At 34.2% G+C, this 16,785-nt stretch overlaps 1 protein-coding gene across 14 annotated transcripts in view; it reads left to right on the top strand.

Moving 5' to 3' along the window:
• Positions 1 to 16,785, top strand: part of numb (NUMB endocytic adaptor protein) — an 847,398-nt gene that overhangs the window by 811,946 nt on the left and 18,667 nt on the right. For 11 of the 14 annotated variants that reach the window (XM_069830650.1, XM_069830643.1, XM_069830642.1 and 8 more), the window contains 3 exons: positions 6,585 to 6,665; positions 10,861 to 10,994; positions 12,093 to 12,204. In XM_069830650.1, coding sequence (XP_069686751.1) covers positions 6,585 to 6,665; positions 10,861 to 10,994; positions 12,093 to 12,204 — 327 coding nt within the window. Of the gene's footprint in view, positions 1 to 3,839; positions 3,864 to 6,584; positions 6,666 to 10,860; positions 10,995 to 12,092; positions 12,205 to 16,785 lie in introns of all 14 variants that reach the window. The other 3 variants (XM_069830645.1, XM_069830647.1, XM_069830649.1) reach the window with 2 other exon arrangements.

Raw genomic sequence — 16,785 nt, forward strand, 5'->3', positions numbered from 1 at the left:
CACACCAATGTAAAATACATCTCACAGGACTTTCTCATCAATTCTCTGAGTAGATTTGGTTAACATAATTGCTGCGAAAGATTAATTTAATTGGTTAGAGAGTAAGTGAATACATGTTTCATCTCAGTTATCACCATTAGCCACATGACTATACTAAAAGCCAGGTTATGAACCGACTAAACCGGAAGCAACGTTTTGTTGTTCTCTTTCTGAGCTCTGTTGCCACATAGTGAGGCGAGATTCAAAGCTTGTTCAGCGTTTGTCACCGATATGTTTAAAATAACTACTGTATATAGTTCTCGATAACACTATCCACAATACTAGTAATTAAAATTACTGTTTTTAAGAAAGCACGAGCTAATGACGCTGGTACGAAATGCGACTCGTAATGCACGTGGTACTACAAATGAACTGGCTACACTATCTCCGTGATTCCGTTGCCAGATTTTCGTTAGCAGACGACATTTTCACGCGAGGTCCAATGAAAAGCTCCGTTCTCGTTCTCCCCTCCATCCCCCACACACAACGTGTCATCACTGCACAAGCTACCCCTCTAACCCGCACTTTCCTCTCGCCCATCCAACTACTTCCTGTTTAGTCAGTTCATAACGTGGCTTTTAGTATAGAGCAAAGATAATTTATATCAAGAAGAGGCTGCTTAGGACAGTATGTTGAATCCAATACTCATAATGGGATGATTAAGAACTAAAAATCATCTCACCAAATGAAAATTAACCAACCCATTAAGTTGACAAAGATGCCTATAGTGGAACTCACTTTCATAATATCTTGTAGACTTAAAATTATATTCACTTAATATGGAAAGTGAATTGTCAGCATTTGAGTGTGCCTTATTTCATTTCTAAGCACCATCTACTGTTTGGGCATTGGTTGTTTTCATCACTGATCACTCTCAATTTAATGCAACTGTGTGTCAACGACAGCAAAAACTGCATTCATTCGACACATATTATTGATTTCTGCAATAATATCTTTTTTTTAGAATGATGAGTGTGTCTTACGATAAAAGTCATACTCAAAAGCATGTAATCAAAATCAAAGCTGAACTTACACAGGATTGAAGTTACTTAAGCAGGTGACACCAGTATTAATAATAATGTGCACAGCCAGTTATATGGCAGTTAAATGGATCACATCTTACACGTGTAATATAATTTAATAATTGCATTTTGCTTTGAAGCAAGTTTGGGACAAAAATACATTTTCTCTGCATGCGTGATATTTAGTGGTGCTCCTGAACAAAATCAGTTGTGTGATACTATACATTTAATATGCTGTCCAAAAATTAATTTGGATCTCCTTAAAAACTGTATTTGATTCCATTGCTGCACTGTCTATGTTTGAAACAAAATACAGAAATTTTAAGAGATTTCTTTATCATCATATACCCCCAAAACGAGTTAAACACATTACAAAATTTGATACAGTAATTATTCTGAAAAACACATAGGACTTAATCTTTTCTACTTGTTGGTTGTGTGTTATTTTTTCATTGTGATAGGCATGACTTAATAATTTTGGAATATTCATATTACAGAGGACATTGGGATCCAAACATTATCTACATGTTTAACATTCTCACATTATTCTCTTATTAAGACATTAAGATATTCCAGATCTTTCACTACCACTATAACCCAAGAATCACTGTTTCTAAAATGGGGGTATAGAAAACTAAAAAGAGCATTCCTAACCTCACAATCTCAAGCCCAAATATTATCAAAATACTTTTCTGGTAAACTTCATATTTTAAGTAACGTTATTACTCCGTTCGATGTTTCACTTTAGACTTTTTGTCAACTCTTCACCAAATTTATATTCGTTCGAAAATACAAGCATTAGCGAAATACATTCTAACCGCTTCATCAGTTACACTCATACTGTGCTAATATTTCTGTAGCCTACACTGTGGAAAGCAACAATGTTACATCACGCAAAACTCACGCATGTGCTTAACACGTTTTTCGTGGCATTTTCACTGGCACTACTCATACTAACACACATCAGTGACTGTTGAATATATTATGACCAGACACAGCAAAAAAAAAAAAAAAAATAATAATAATAATAATGTTTTGCAAAAGGGTCGGCAATATGAAGAAAGTAAAATTGTGCCCCATGAACTACATAAAGACAAGTTTATACAGGAAAATAGGCAGTGTTCTTTATCTTATTGACTTATAAAGAATATCTGCTGCTGGTGTGATTATGTAACTATGTTTTCAGTTCTTTCACGTTTTTTCATCGTAATTTTGTAATAAATTTCTAGCATGTGCTTAAAAATACTGTAATTATAATTTTTAGCAAATGTAACATGATATTAATGAAGTTACGATCATGTTTGAAAGTGAACAAATTTATGTAATGCTTTTCGGTCTTTACTGTCATATTGAGGTTCCTGGGAAATATTAACATTGATAATTAGGTAACTGTGATGATTTTGGGTTTTGAAACTGTGTTGGCAGATTTTATCTCTCCAACATTTTGGAATTACTTATATGTTTCATCCTCACGTTAATGTTATTCGAAGCCTGAATGATTCTCCAATGCTACCAGTATTGAGTTCTTTATACTTAGCTAACCCAGACAGCTGGATCTAACAGAATAGTTGAATCTTCGAGATCTCTAGTGACATTACCCTCAAGATGTTACCCGTAAGTAATGATAGTTCCAAAAAGTTGGAGAAAGTAAATTGCAAGGAAACCTGAAGACTCATTGTCGTACACATATATTTGGGTTTGTATGGTTAGGCATCTCAATAGCTGCACATTTTTATTTTAAGCAGTAAGATAGTTGTATGTACAGTAAGTAATAAAATCTGAACAACTCGGCATACATTCTCGATCCCACCATCAGATTTGAGACACATGCAGATCAACCGCATGAGGTGGACAGTAAAAAGAAACGGATCTATGAACCAACAGTCCCGTTCTATAAAGATAAATATAGCCTGTCCCACATTGATGTAATAGTTCTGATGGTGGGAGCACGAGGTACCATACCCGCCTTCTTTGCCAACAAATGTAAAAACCTGGGCCTAACACATAGCATTGTGAAGGAAATAGCCATTAGTGCCCTCAAAGGATCGGTTCAGATATTGAGAAATCACTTGTATGGGAGTGATAATGGAAATTTGAAGTTATCTTAACCGATGGCTGTTGATTGGTTTAGATATCATTGCCATTAAATCCGTACTATTATTTTTCTCGTGGTATATGGCATTCTAATCATTCTAACCTATCTGATGATATTTTTTCCCCCCTTTCTTAACTGTAAATGAGCACAAACGCTACTTAGGTGTAAATTTTTCTGACATTTTGTATATTCGATTCCCTAACCATTTCAAATGTATATCATTTTACCTTTTATATGTAATACGCTTTGTCAAATCTGGCAACCTTTTCTTAAGGGAAGCTAAATTTATATTAATGTATCAAAAATCTTTATCAACAATAGAATGCATTTTTAATATTTATTTATTTGCTTCAAATGAGGAAATGTGCCAAATTTATTGATATTAAGTAGGCTTCGGTAACCAGAATTTAATGATACATTTTATTTCAGTTTTAGTGGAAGTGCATATATAACAGATGGAAATATCTTCAAATTGATAGATAGGGAATTTAAGAGTAAAATATGTGTTGCCTTAGCCAATCCTGTATAAGTCGCTCTGCAAAAAGGAATACTATTTATTCATCTTTTGGATGTTTGTCATCCATATCTCAGGCCTGATACAATACTTTACTTAAAACGCTTGCCTAATACTTTCTTATGAGTGGGTTACTTAGCAAAGTTACTTATCTTTCTTTCACTTTAAGTAAATGACATGGATTTGCTTGCAGGTAAACCTTTTTACTATACATTCTGCCATACATGTTGTTTTTATTGTAGTGGTTGTTTTTTATGTTTTGTATATGTTTATTTTAAATATTCAAACTTCATCATCTACATTACCATTGGTGTGCATTAGTATAAAATTTAAATAAGTTGATTTCCCTTATCAAAGCTTTTAAGCTATCTAGGATACATTTCGGAAGTAAAGGGCAGATAATGCAGTGTTTATTTTACGGTACTTTTTGTTCGCATTACAGTACCTATATGTATAGCACGAGCAATACCCATTTTAAGTTTTGTAATCATTTTTCTTTCTGTAGTATGGAAATGGTTTGCAGAAAATTGGATGTATGTTCCACAGCAGGAATCTGGGTTTAAATCCCAGTGAGTCCAAGTGGAATTTGTGATGGATAATGATGTTGTTTGGTGTATGTTTAATTTGTACACATAATTCAGAAGTCTTAAGTATTTTATGTAGATACATATTACGTTGTATTCGTAGTTTCTATATCTTTACATGGAAATTGTCTGTATGAAGTATTCTGTTAAGAAAACAGAATAAAATGATTGTGTTCAGTGTTGGAAAAGGCGTAAGACCATCCCTAACTATTTGCATATTGATGTTACTGTTTTCTTTTTCAATTTTCTGATAATTCTGCTGTAATCTATGTCAAAAATGATAGATTTTGTTAAAGAAAAGTAATGTAGCTGAAACGACTAAAAGGTTAAGAACTGTCTTAAAACAATCTAAGTAAGTAACAATAAACTGGACTTTCTTATATGAAGAAAATGTTGTAGTTAACAAAATGCGTTAAAGTAGAGCTATGATTTTTATTCTCCAAAGATAACTTACTTGAGTATATAAATACAAAGTGTAAAAAATTACAAAACGTTTTCAACTTAATATTTCTGGAGATTTAAATTTTCTGATATTAGAACTAAAATTATTAATAATCCATGTTGAATCTTTCATACACTACTTTTAACACTTGAATATAAATATTTGATTAAATGGCGATCTTACTCGTGTTAATTATGTAAGCATGTGTGGCTTACAGCTGTTTCGGTGCTACTTGACGCCATCCTCAGGGCCTACTGGATCTCGGCGCTATCTCAACTTCGCTGCTTCAACCCACACAACAGGCAGCGAAGTTGAGATAGCACCGAGATCTAGTAGGCTGTGAGGATGGTGTCAAGTAGCACCGAAACAGCTGTAAGCCACACATGCTTACATAATTAACACTAGTAAGATCGCCATTTAATGAAATATTTAAAATTATTAATTTTGAGATTTTACTTCTACTGCCTCTTAAAATCCTTGCCTTCTGTTTTAGGATGGCAATATATATAAAGAAAAAACATATTTGCTTTCATTTAATGGTCTTTAAACTTTTTTCTGACACTGTATTTAATCATTAGTTAGTAAGTATATTAGCCAGATATAAATAATTTGTACTTGACTTTGTACTAGAAGCTTTTAGGTTCTTTTCTCTTTTGCATTATCTTTAAAACTACAGTAAAACCCTGATAAGACGCTGTTCAAGGGACCGGGTGTAAAACGTGTATTAACCGGGACCTCGTATTAGGCGGGTATACTAATTTTGACTTATATACAATATCTATTAGCATTTTTCTTTGTTGAAATTCATGATTCATGAAAGGTAATACAGTATTACTCCATTATGTAATTACTGTACTGTACGTCAAAGATATTTACAATATGTACTGTATGTAATTCTTTCGAAAAAAAAAAAAAAGCCATTTATAGTTGTTTGCCTTGTGCGCATTCTCAAAGTCCTCATGTTTACCACACTTTAGTTTCTGCGATTACATCTTCCCAGCGTTGCAGCTGTAGTGATTGAGTCGCGATTTTTTATTATTGTTCTTAATATCGATGATGGGATTCCTAATGCATCAGAGAGTTTTTTCTGAGTAAGAGTACTGTTCTCATCGTACTTTCGTAAGATTTTCAATTTTTCCGACACAGAAAGGGCTTTTCGTTTAACAGTGATTGTAATCACATTCGCAGACACTTCAATGCACAAAAGGACAACAAACTGCCCAGCAAAAATTTCCAGAATTTTATTACGGCCGAGTGAGGAATGTTGTTTGAGAGAGAGGGTTGGCAAGAGGGTGAGGTATTGTAACTGTATGTAGGTTTTAACCACTCAGATAAGGTGTCGAATAAGAGAGCATAACAAGAGGGTGGGGTATAGTACAGTATGAAGTATGAAGGTTTAAATGCGCAGGTAAAGGGTCGAATACCAATACTCTTCAGGTTAATGGCACCAGTGAGTTCAGTGACCAAGATGTTTCATTGCTGTTACAGTACATTGCTGAAAATTACATCGAAAATATTTCACAAAAACAGCGTATTATGCGAGACTAGAGCGCAACAAACGGGGTATTTTATAAAGGCGTTATATAAAAAAAAGCGTACTACACGGGATAGCATAATAAGTGGGCGCGTCTTATCGAGGTTTTACTGTATTGATTTTCTCCTTTGGAGCATGGAAATTTATCTGTCACCTTAAGAATATACAGGTATGATTTGCCCCTTATTTCCCCTTGTGTTATATATATGCCTCCATAATTGGTGCAAAGCCAGATGATGAAGACTGAATATTGGAAGTAGACATGTTGGAATGTTGGTTGTGGTGGTTAGTGTAGTGTAGCGTGGTGGTAGCTTGCTTGCCCTTGTTTCTCTGTGTGTGTATGTGTCCTTACAGCCAGCCCCCAGCCTCCTCCTCGGGTCATGAGGAACCGCCTGCAATCACTCCCTAACACTGCAGCTGCCTCAGTTCTTAACAGTAAGTGTTCGTTGCCACAGTGGACGTATTTGTGTCTTGATCTTGGTATAAGAACAGAAACAGAACATGAAATGATCCTTGTGAATTTACATTTTGATATGTTATCTCAGCAGTTAATGGAATTGGATTAATGATAATGATTGGAGGTGGATAAGAGAACGAAATAGATGTTTGTACATTGGATGTGGAAGTATAAGGCACCATATTGCTACTTTTCCGCACCACACAGGGCCCTATTCTACAAAAGTATAGTACAATACATTACAAGTAAATCCATCTGTAATTTGTACAAATTATGAGGATTATGTTCCACGAATATATGATATAGGCCTACAATTATATTTTTTTATTTCATACTTACAAATTAATTACAAGTGAAATTGCCATTGTTCTGCTCCATAAACGTGTTAATATTAGTTCATATATGTACAATTCTATAGTTTTTCTCTACCACTGAAAGGAAACTAATATTGATGATACAAGAGTAGACCTGTTTTTAAACAATTTGGTTGGTGTTATATCAACATAATATAATTTATGAAATTTGCGGTATAGTAGCAGTGAAAGTGATAGTGATGGTAATGAAATTCAAAGAGATTATGAAGAAATAATAAATTTCCATTTAAAATAGAATTTGAATATAATAAACATTTTAGATTAATGCTATACAGCCTATTGACTAAAATTATAGTGGCGACGCTGTTATTCCCTGTGTGACTCCTCCTCTTTGCTTACGCCTTAGGAAGTGAAGGCTCTATAAAGTCTAGGTAGGTATATCGTTCGTCATTTTTTTTCTTTTGTTGCCGAGCTACCAGACGAGGAATCTATTTGCCACACTGCTAAACATCATGTCGTAGCTCCTATGATAATAAATCAAACGCACTGTAATTCAGCAAATAATTGAGCGGCAAATAACGTCCTCGTGTGCTTTCTGCAAACGCCAACGAAAGAGCCAAAATGGCGGGCAATTATATTAAGCATTTATCGAGCCTTAGGAAATGCATAACGTCATCATCAGCGAATCACATGACGCACATGTTTAAATGTAGCCAACCTGCAACGTGATTGGCTGCCAGAAATAAGAGCGACGGGTCTATAGTACTACTGCAATTCATATGGAGCCCTGTCCCATACAATGCTACATTCCACACGGAGCACTTCACTAGTCTCTCTTCCTTAGTTTTTTTTTTTTACCAGAGGTCAGTAGAAAATACTCCCTTTTCTATGAAAAACTTTATCATTGCTGTCCTCCTTTTTACTTCATGGGAGCAACTCATGTTATTAATTATAGTACACCCCAAGTATTTAAAGCTGTCCACATGTTCCACTGTCTCATTTCGATTTTACCTTTTTTTTCGCACATTATCTTCTTTAATTTTCTTCTGATAACCATGGTCTTCGTCTTTGCATTTATCTTCATCCTATACTGCTCAGAGTTATCATTTAGCTCCAGTAGCATATTTCTTAGTATCATCTCCTCTTCTACTAATAATTGCCATATCATCAGTGGTTACTTTATTCCTCTTCCTCCTAATATCATCCTTCCCATGTTCTGAATACATTCTTCACTATATCCTCCAAGTAGATATGCTTGTTTACATTCTACAAAATTGGTTTTGGATCTTTGTTTTGAAAGCATTGGCAAAATATCATTTTTTAAAACCTACGTGTTCCTTGGTGGTCCAGTAGTTGTCATGCATACTGTTGGATCCTCTTTTCAGAAGGTCAAACTAGACTGAAATTTTATAAAGGAGAAAAATCCTCACCCTGCTTTGGAGACAAGTCCCTGTGGACAGAAATCTCAGTGGATATCGAAGATGTCTTTGTAGTTCATTACCGTTAACTTGTAAGATTGCAGAGATCTTTGATGGAGAAAGTAGAAAATAAAATATGAGCCGCAATAGGCCTTTAAAAGTTACAACTAGGGAAGTAAAATAGCACCACTATTTTAAAAAATTTAGTTTTCTTTTTTTTTTTTTTTTCAAAACTTGTTCTTAACTTCATTTTGTAGTAATTACGTAGCTATAGACTATTTTTCGCATATTCTTTTGATAGTTCTTAAAGACATGTGTAACTTTCCCTAAAGTACATAGTTTAAGCTATGTAAATCTCGAATATACCCACTTGAAGAAATGTTACTTCTCCCCCCCCCCCCGGAAATAATTTTGGTGGAAGATGTTATAGTATTATTAATTGTCAGTTGTTTTTATAAAATGGTATTTGGCTGTGCTACTTTCGCTTTAGTGCTGTACGTTCATTATTTCTTATTACTAATGCAGTGAAACATTCCATACCAAAATTCTACTGAATTTTTGACAGGGAAGGTAAAATATCTCAGTTGTTCAAATACTTTCAACTTCAGAAAGTGTACTTTATAATGTTAAGTAAATAAATAACATTATTGAAAAATGCAAATATGAAGTAGTTTTAAAACCCAATAAGCATTAAAACATTACAATCCACTGTGTTGTAATAACTTGAGAATGGAATGTTTTAGTGGTTATATTTCAAAAATTTGTAGTGCTTGTTTGGAAAGCTGCAGCATTTATATAAATTCGAGTTGCATGTGGCTCAGAAGGAAATGGGTGTAGCTGTGGAACTGATTGCTTTCATTATTACATAGTAGCCACAGATTGTGCATTTTTATTGAATTGAGATAGATTTGATGTAGACTGGAATGTGTAATGAGGGATAATGCTTGGAAAAATTGGTAAAGTTATTTATTGAAAGATAAAAATTAATTTATTTACAGTGATTATTGCATGATATTTGTAGTTGAGCAAATTATAGAATGATCTGTTGTTTCCTCTATAACTACAAGACAATTAAGCTTAATCTTGTCTGTTACCTTTCGTGAAGTGATAGAAGAGTATATTAAGAAAACGAAGAAGAATTCAAGATCTGTAAGAGTTATTTATATTATTTCATTTCAACTTGCATGCAGAAGGTGAGGAAGAAGGAAGTTACAGTATTAATCTCGACGTCTTAATAATAATGTTATGAGATTAGCTTTATAGCTATAAAGTTTGTTCTTTACATAATTCAGTCCATATTCTTTCATGTTCTAGACAATTTCTGCCATTTATTTATTGTTCAGCACATACGTGTTTGTCATGTACATACTCTGTCTACTTGAGTTCCTTTGAAGTATACCTGTATTATAGACTTGCTGAAACAGATATTTGTGACAGAAGTAATGGGCTAACGCAATTATTTTGTTTTCAGAATGTAGAATTAAATATTTTAAGATATGGAAATTAAAATAAATATATGAAGTAAGTCATTTTGCTAAATGAATACCCTATAGTAAGAACAAGGGCAATGATAGTAATAGTAACAAAATAATAATAATAATAATAATAATAATAATAATAATAATAATATAAAATAACAAGTGATGATGATGATGATGATGATGATGATTGACAGCAACTTCGAAACTATGAATTTTATAATAAATGTATTGTAATCCTTGTTTTTCATAAGACTTACAGTTTAAAAATGCAATTTCAAAACATGCATTACGAAAATGTGGTACTTCAGAAAGAAATACATCGCCATTACTTGGAAGAAATTTATGAATACATGTTTGAGAAACTGATAATATTCTCGAATAAATTTAATTTAAAGAGTAAGAGCGACATTTTATTTGTAGTAAGTTATAAATGTTTGAGACACAATACAAGAAAGAGGTATTACGGAGTATTACCATATATAAAATACAGAATGAGATAACAGTTTGTAGACAAACAAAACACACTAAAATATTTCATGTTATAAGAAAGAGTTACATGTGTTGAGTTATTAAATTTGAAATAGTACTTATACCTGGTATACTTACAATTAGAAATTTAACACATTCAGTTTAGTAAAATCTTATTTGTAAACTCTTACCTAGATAATTAAACTTTGTTACAAATTATTAAAACAGGATTTTTTATCATAATCTTCATATGCCAATATGCTCGGCATTGGAAAAAAATGTAATAACAATAATAATAATAATAATAATAATAATAATAATAATAATAATAATAACAATCATAATAAAAGTTTCAATACTATTGAAATGGGGGCATATGTTAGCTGACTTAACAAGTAAACGAATGACCATAAAAGAATTATGGCCACTTTAGAAACCAAGAGTTTTCAAGGTATTTCTTAATTTTACCTTATTTGTTTGTCATTTTTCTAGTGAGCCCAATTCCGGAATCATCACCACTTAGTGATAAAGGAGGCGATTCTGTGAGCGCAATGTGTCAACAGCTATCACAAGGTCTGTCACTTCTTTCGTCCAATGATGACTTCCTGACAGACACACCTCGATCGGTGAGTTTTGTAACTTATATTTAGCATAAAATATGTTGCATTATATGTAATCTTCAATGTAGAATCCTCAACATTTACAAACCCAGAATTGATACCATAATCTTCATAATCATAATTTTACTTGTGATCAGTGGGTATACTAATAATAGTACATTATGCAACGAGCCTATAATGGTAGTAATTAAGACGCGAGTATGTTTATGAAACGAGTGCAAGCGAGTTTCATAATTTTCATACGAGCGTCTTAATTACCATTATAGGCAAATTTCATACGACTTTTTATGCTCGACCATATTTCTAACTTGAAATTATTCATAAATATTCATGTTATTCTTATGTGACTGGGGAACGGAACTGACCTTGTGCAATCACGTAAATTGTGAGATGTGCGCAGACGCGAAAGTATTGATTTTTCCCGAAGAACAAATGTCATTGACCTTGATATAATCTAGAGAGTAAAATGAACATTAATCTTGATATAACATTGAAATTGATTTAGACAATGAAAAACGAGATGACAAATTGAATTTATTTGAATATTACTTACAATTAACGCTAATTATTATAGTAACAGAACATAACTTTCTGCGACAGTATTGGATTTCCAGTCTCCGTGATGTTTCGCTAGTTGTCTTTCGATTGCATATCCAAGAATAATCGATACTTGCGCTTTCATATTGCTACAATGGCGTATTCTGATTGGTTGAAGAACTGAATTTTAATGAATAGGTGTACTTTAATAAGGTCCATTAAAGGGCTGATACCAGGTGTATAATTACTACATTTCGGCATGGTCGAGCATAAAATAACATATAAATGAATAAATATTATATGTATGTGACCTCAAAAATAAACTAGATCATATTATTTTAAAATGTTAATTTTTCTCATTTATGTCTCTGTACATAATTAAAACTTTAAAAACTATTTTCAAAATGATTGCTTCTGGCTTGTGCTTCAGTCTAAGTTACATCAAGTGAAATGCTGTAACCCATCGAGAACACAAAAAATTATAAAAGGAATAATATCATGTACATTTTATGTAATGGATCATGAGTATATATTTGGAACTAAAACAATTATGATAATTTGTTGCAGACAACCATTACATCAAGTGCAATGACATCTGCAAACAGTGTAACAATGACATCAGCAAACAGTGTGGCAAAACAATTATTTACCACGCCTAACAACACGCAGACGCCTCCAGGTAAGCTCTAATATCCCAAGATAATAATGTATTACTAAAGATAATGTTAGAACTTATTAAATTAACACCTTTTGAATTGTAATGCAATAACTAATAGAAACTTAATGGGGTACCAATACTTCAACTTTGTGCCTAGTTTCGACGTAGTTTTGCGCTATTATCAAACATTCTAGTCGAATATTAAAAAATATGTGAATCAAGAATGTATAAGGCAAAAAAATATAAAGATTGTAGATAGGCGTTCTGCCCTGGAAGAAATGAACAATCCTCTGCAAACTTGTTTCATTCTTGTTCTGGTTGTCCTTGTTCCTTACTGTTTGCCACTCTTTCTGTTTCTATTTGCGTACTATTTTCACCCATTCTTCTTTTCTATCCACTTTAAGTGCTTTTATTTTTTCTTATCCATTCTTTCTCATTTTATATTATTCATTTATTGTGCTTTATACCTCGAACTATTTCATTCCAGTTTATCATGGATCCTTTTATATATATATATATATATATATATATATATATATATATATATATATATATATATATATATATACCGTATTTACTCGCGTAATTCACGCCATCGCATATTTCACGCACCCAAATTATTTACTATATAATTTAATAAATTAATTTCCTCGTATATTTCACGCATTTAATATTCGTGAAATACTGTAACAAGTACATGCTGAAACTTGAAGTAATGAGGTGTGTTATGTTGAGGAGCCCTGAATGTACGGTATCTTAAATGCTGTAACGAGAGAGTGCATAGCGGTATTTGGGACCAGACAGCTACCTGTTAGGCGCACCCTTTTCGTCTATGAAAGTCCTTTAAAAATACCGGTATAGGGTATTGACCTCCCCCTACCATTTGAATGGGGGTGGTTTGAAAGCTTTGTGTTGGATCGCATCAGTTGAGTTTGAGACTCGAAAAGGGAAACCTGTCAAAAGCCGTCTGTTAAAAGTTTTAACAATGAATGGTAAATCCCGATATTCGAGTCATACTGCGTCCTTCGAATTAAAAGTTATTGCGTATGCAGAAACACATGGCAACAGAGCAGCTGGACGTGAATTCACAGTTCCGGAATTTAATATTCGCTACTGGAGGAAACAAAAATAAGCTCTTCAAGAAACAAATGCATCAAGGAAAGCATTTCGTGGGCCAAAAAGTGGAAAATTCCTTGATCTTGAAGACAAGTTACTAGGATATGTAAGGGAACTGCGTAGTTTTGTCATTTTTACCCTTAAAAATACCAGCTTGTGAAATTCCTCGCTTAATTCACGCACCCTTAATTTATAGATCGAAATTGCGGGAAAAAAGTGCTTGAGATATTCGAGTAAATACGGTACTTTTATATTCATATATGAGGACTTAGCTGTCTTCATTGAATAACCAATGACTATATGTAGTCATACATGTAGGTACCTATTATTGGAGAAAAATTCGTTCCGGCACAGGAAATCGAACCCAGGACCTCTCAGCTTTGGGCGCTGAGTATTCTTTTCATCTGAGCTATGCCAAGACCCGATGATACAAGGGAGGAGAGTTCGGCTGGCACCATGAATCAGATCGCAGCATAGCTCAGATGGAAAGACTGCTCAGTGCACAAAGCTGAGAGATCCTGGTTCGATTCTCAGTGCCAGAACAATTTTTCTCTAATAATAGGTATCCTTTTTTTCTTTCCTCATTCTCTCTCTTTCCACCAGTAGCGGCCCGCGGTTACAAAGGTTGGCAGTTCTGCATGAAAAGTAGTGTATTTAGCAAACACATGCTGTTTATTGCATTTAAATTGGATAACGCGTGTAATTATTGTCGTACCATCGGATCTATGCCCCTTCAGTGCTGTCGTCGTTCTTGGAAAAGTTAACGCCTTTACTCACCCCATTCCACCCATTTCTCTCCCACTACGTCAATCAGCAGGCCACGAACCTTGCCGAATAGAGATGTTGCCAAACTTCCGTCAAACAGTGTCATGTCTCTTGAATATTGCTTATAATACTGTAAGGTTACTTATTACTTATTCATAATTTAATTTAAGTAGGTCTAATGACGCTGATTGACTTATGCAAAATGCTATTACTTGCTTAATAATATTTCTTTCACCACTCCGTGCTACAGTATTCATGTTGAGTTGACAACACTGGACTGCAAGTGCAAATAAACTGTCCCGCAAGAAGGCTCAAAATTGTGAGTAGTGGGGGAGAGAAAGAGAGAGAGATAGAAAAGAGAGAAATAGGAATACAGGGAGAGAAATGAATTGCCGAGGCTGAAAAGGAATTAGGGTTCAGTTCGCATATCTTACGGGGGCACAGAACCGATGGTCGGACTATACAGCCCCTTCTCGAAGTTGACTGTGCACCTGAAATTGTACTCCAACCATCTGTGCGCTATACCTTTCCCACCTGGTACAACTAGTCACGTAGTGGAGATGTGCCCCACATGCTTTTCAAGTTTTTTAAGTCAAATTAACTAAATCCTTCACTCTGGTGTTTGTCCATGTATTTTCTCCTCTAAACAGAATACATGGGTGGAGAAGAAAGCGTTTTCATGAGTGCAGCAAAAAACCAATCGTTTCCATTACACATTTCGGTATTAAAATGACTAGTAGATTACATGATTTCCTCGACTTTTTCCAGAAATTTCAATATTTACATTTTGTGTAGGACGTCCTAATTTCTTAAGTTAACATGCAATTTCTCTTTTAATTTCGAAAAGGGTTGGTCGATTAGGTTTTCATTTAATTCATTTTTAGTATAAAATATTTCCTTAGACACACAGACTAATCACATCACACCACCCACAGTACTATAACACAATGGAACTGTAATGATATACAGTAGTCCAGAAGCCTATGTATTCTAACGCAGGTCATAAAGAGATGAGGGTGTTGGCTGTTCTTTTGTATATTCAGAGAGAGCTGCTTCTGTTGCAGCTCTAATGTAGTCTTATAGGACAGTGAAGAAAACAGTTTTCTTCTGCCGACTACCCTACGTTGAACTTCAGGAACTGCCGATCACAGATCCGAAAAGTACACTATAGCTAAAATTCTCGAGCAGTTCAAGGCTCCTACAGACAGTAAAATCTCGAATCGAAGGAGAATGAATTGGAAACATTAATGAAACAATGAACTAGATTACATAAAAGCACGTTTTACATTTTTAATTTTTTCAGGTCCATTTAAATGACGGTTCTGCAGCTCTGCAGTTCTTATTGTAGAGCCGCCCCTGCTTTCCACATCTCCTTTATATATCTTTCCATTATTTCCTTTTGTTCATTTCCTTTCTACCTTCATTTCTGATCTTCACACTTACTTCCTTCATATCATTTTCACTTCTCTGTCCTAGAATATTACTTTTTTTCTTCAAATGTATTCTTGGACTCGCATGTGCTCAAACATATATGCAGCACATGCATACTTAGGGCCTACATACTGTCGTACACATACACATCCACTTAATTAGTCATCATATTTGTCCGTCCTTCCACATGAAACTAATTTTCTTCAAAAGATTGAATTTACACCAAATCTGAAATTAATTCGTGTTACAAGAATGTAGTAATAAAATTAAAAATGTATTCATCACAGTATAGAATGTTGTACTTTCATTACTAACTTTCGAAAGAAATGGACCAATGTTACAGAAATTAGTTATATCTTCTTCTCTTCTTCTTCCCTTCAAGTATTAGGCCAAATGGCCTGTTACTATCTCACAGTTGAATTTTCAGTCCAGCGCTTCTTTGGACGACCGAGAGATCTCTCCCCGTTTGGACGATAGTGGAGCATGACTTTTGGGATTCTATCTCTATGCATGCGATGCAGATGATTTATCCAGTTGTTCTGATAATGTTTTACGTGATTAATTACAGGTTCTAGTTGTAATTCTCCCATTACATCTTCATTGCGTTTGTGATCCCATTTCGTATATCCCGCTGTATATCTCATAAATTTCATTTCATTAGCTGTTATTCTGCTTTCGTCTTTCTTCCTCATGTCCATGCCTCACTGCTGTAACAAAGTACAGGTCTCGCCAAGGTCTTGTAAAGGCGAATTCGAGTATGCCTTTGTACTAGGGAAGGTTTCATAATGGTGTTAATTATTCCCATTGTTTTGGTGTATTTAGAAATTTTCTGTGAAATGTCTACTTCATCGAAAAAAGATCATGTGTATCCGAGATATGTAAAATAATTTATCCTTTCTAATATTTTTGAATCTAAACATATTTTGCTAGACGCTCATTCAATCCTGAACAGATGGAAAAACTATTTTGGACAACTACTAAATATACATAGGCCAAATAGAAATGATAGGGACGAAATTGAAATTGCATGCATTGTATTCTTCACCTGACATAATTAGGAACATTAAATCCAGACGTTTGAGATGGGCAGGGCATGTAGCACGTATGGGCAAATCCAGAAATGCATATAGTGTTAGTTGGGAGGCCGGAGGGAAAAAGACCTTTAGGGAGGCCGAGACGTAGATGGGAAGATAATATTAAAATGGATTTGAAGGAGGTGGGATATGATGATAGAGACTGGATTCATTTTGCTCAGGATAGGGATCAATGGCGGGCTTATGTGAGGGCGGC

The sequence above is a fragment of the Periplaneta americana genome, chromosome 7, assembly GCF_040183065.1.
Source record: "Periplaneta americana isolate PAMFEO1 chromosome 7, P.americana_PAMFEO1_priV1, whole genome shotgun sequence".
NCBI classification, from domain to species: domain Eukaryota; kingdom Metazoa; phylum Arthropoda; class Insecta; order Blattodea; family Blattidae; genus Periplaneta; species Periplaneta americana.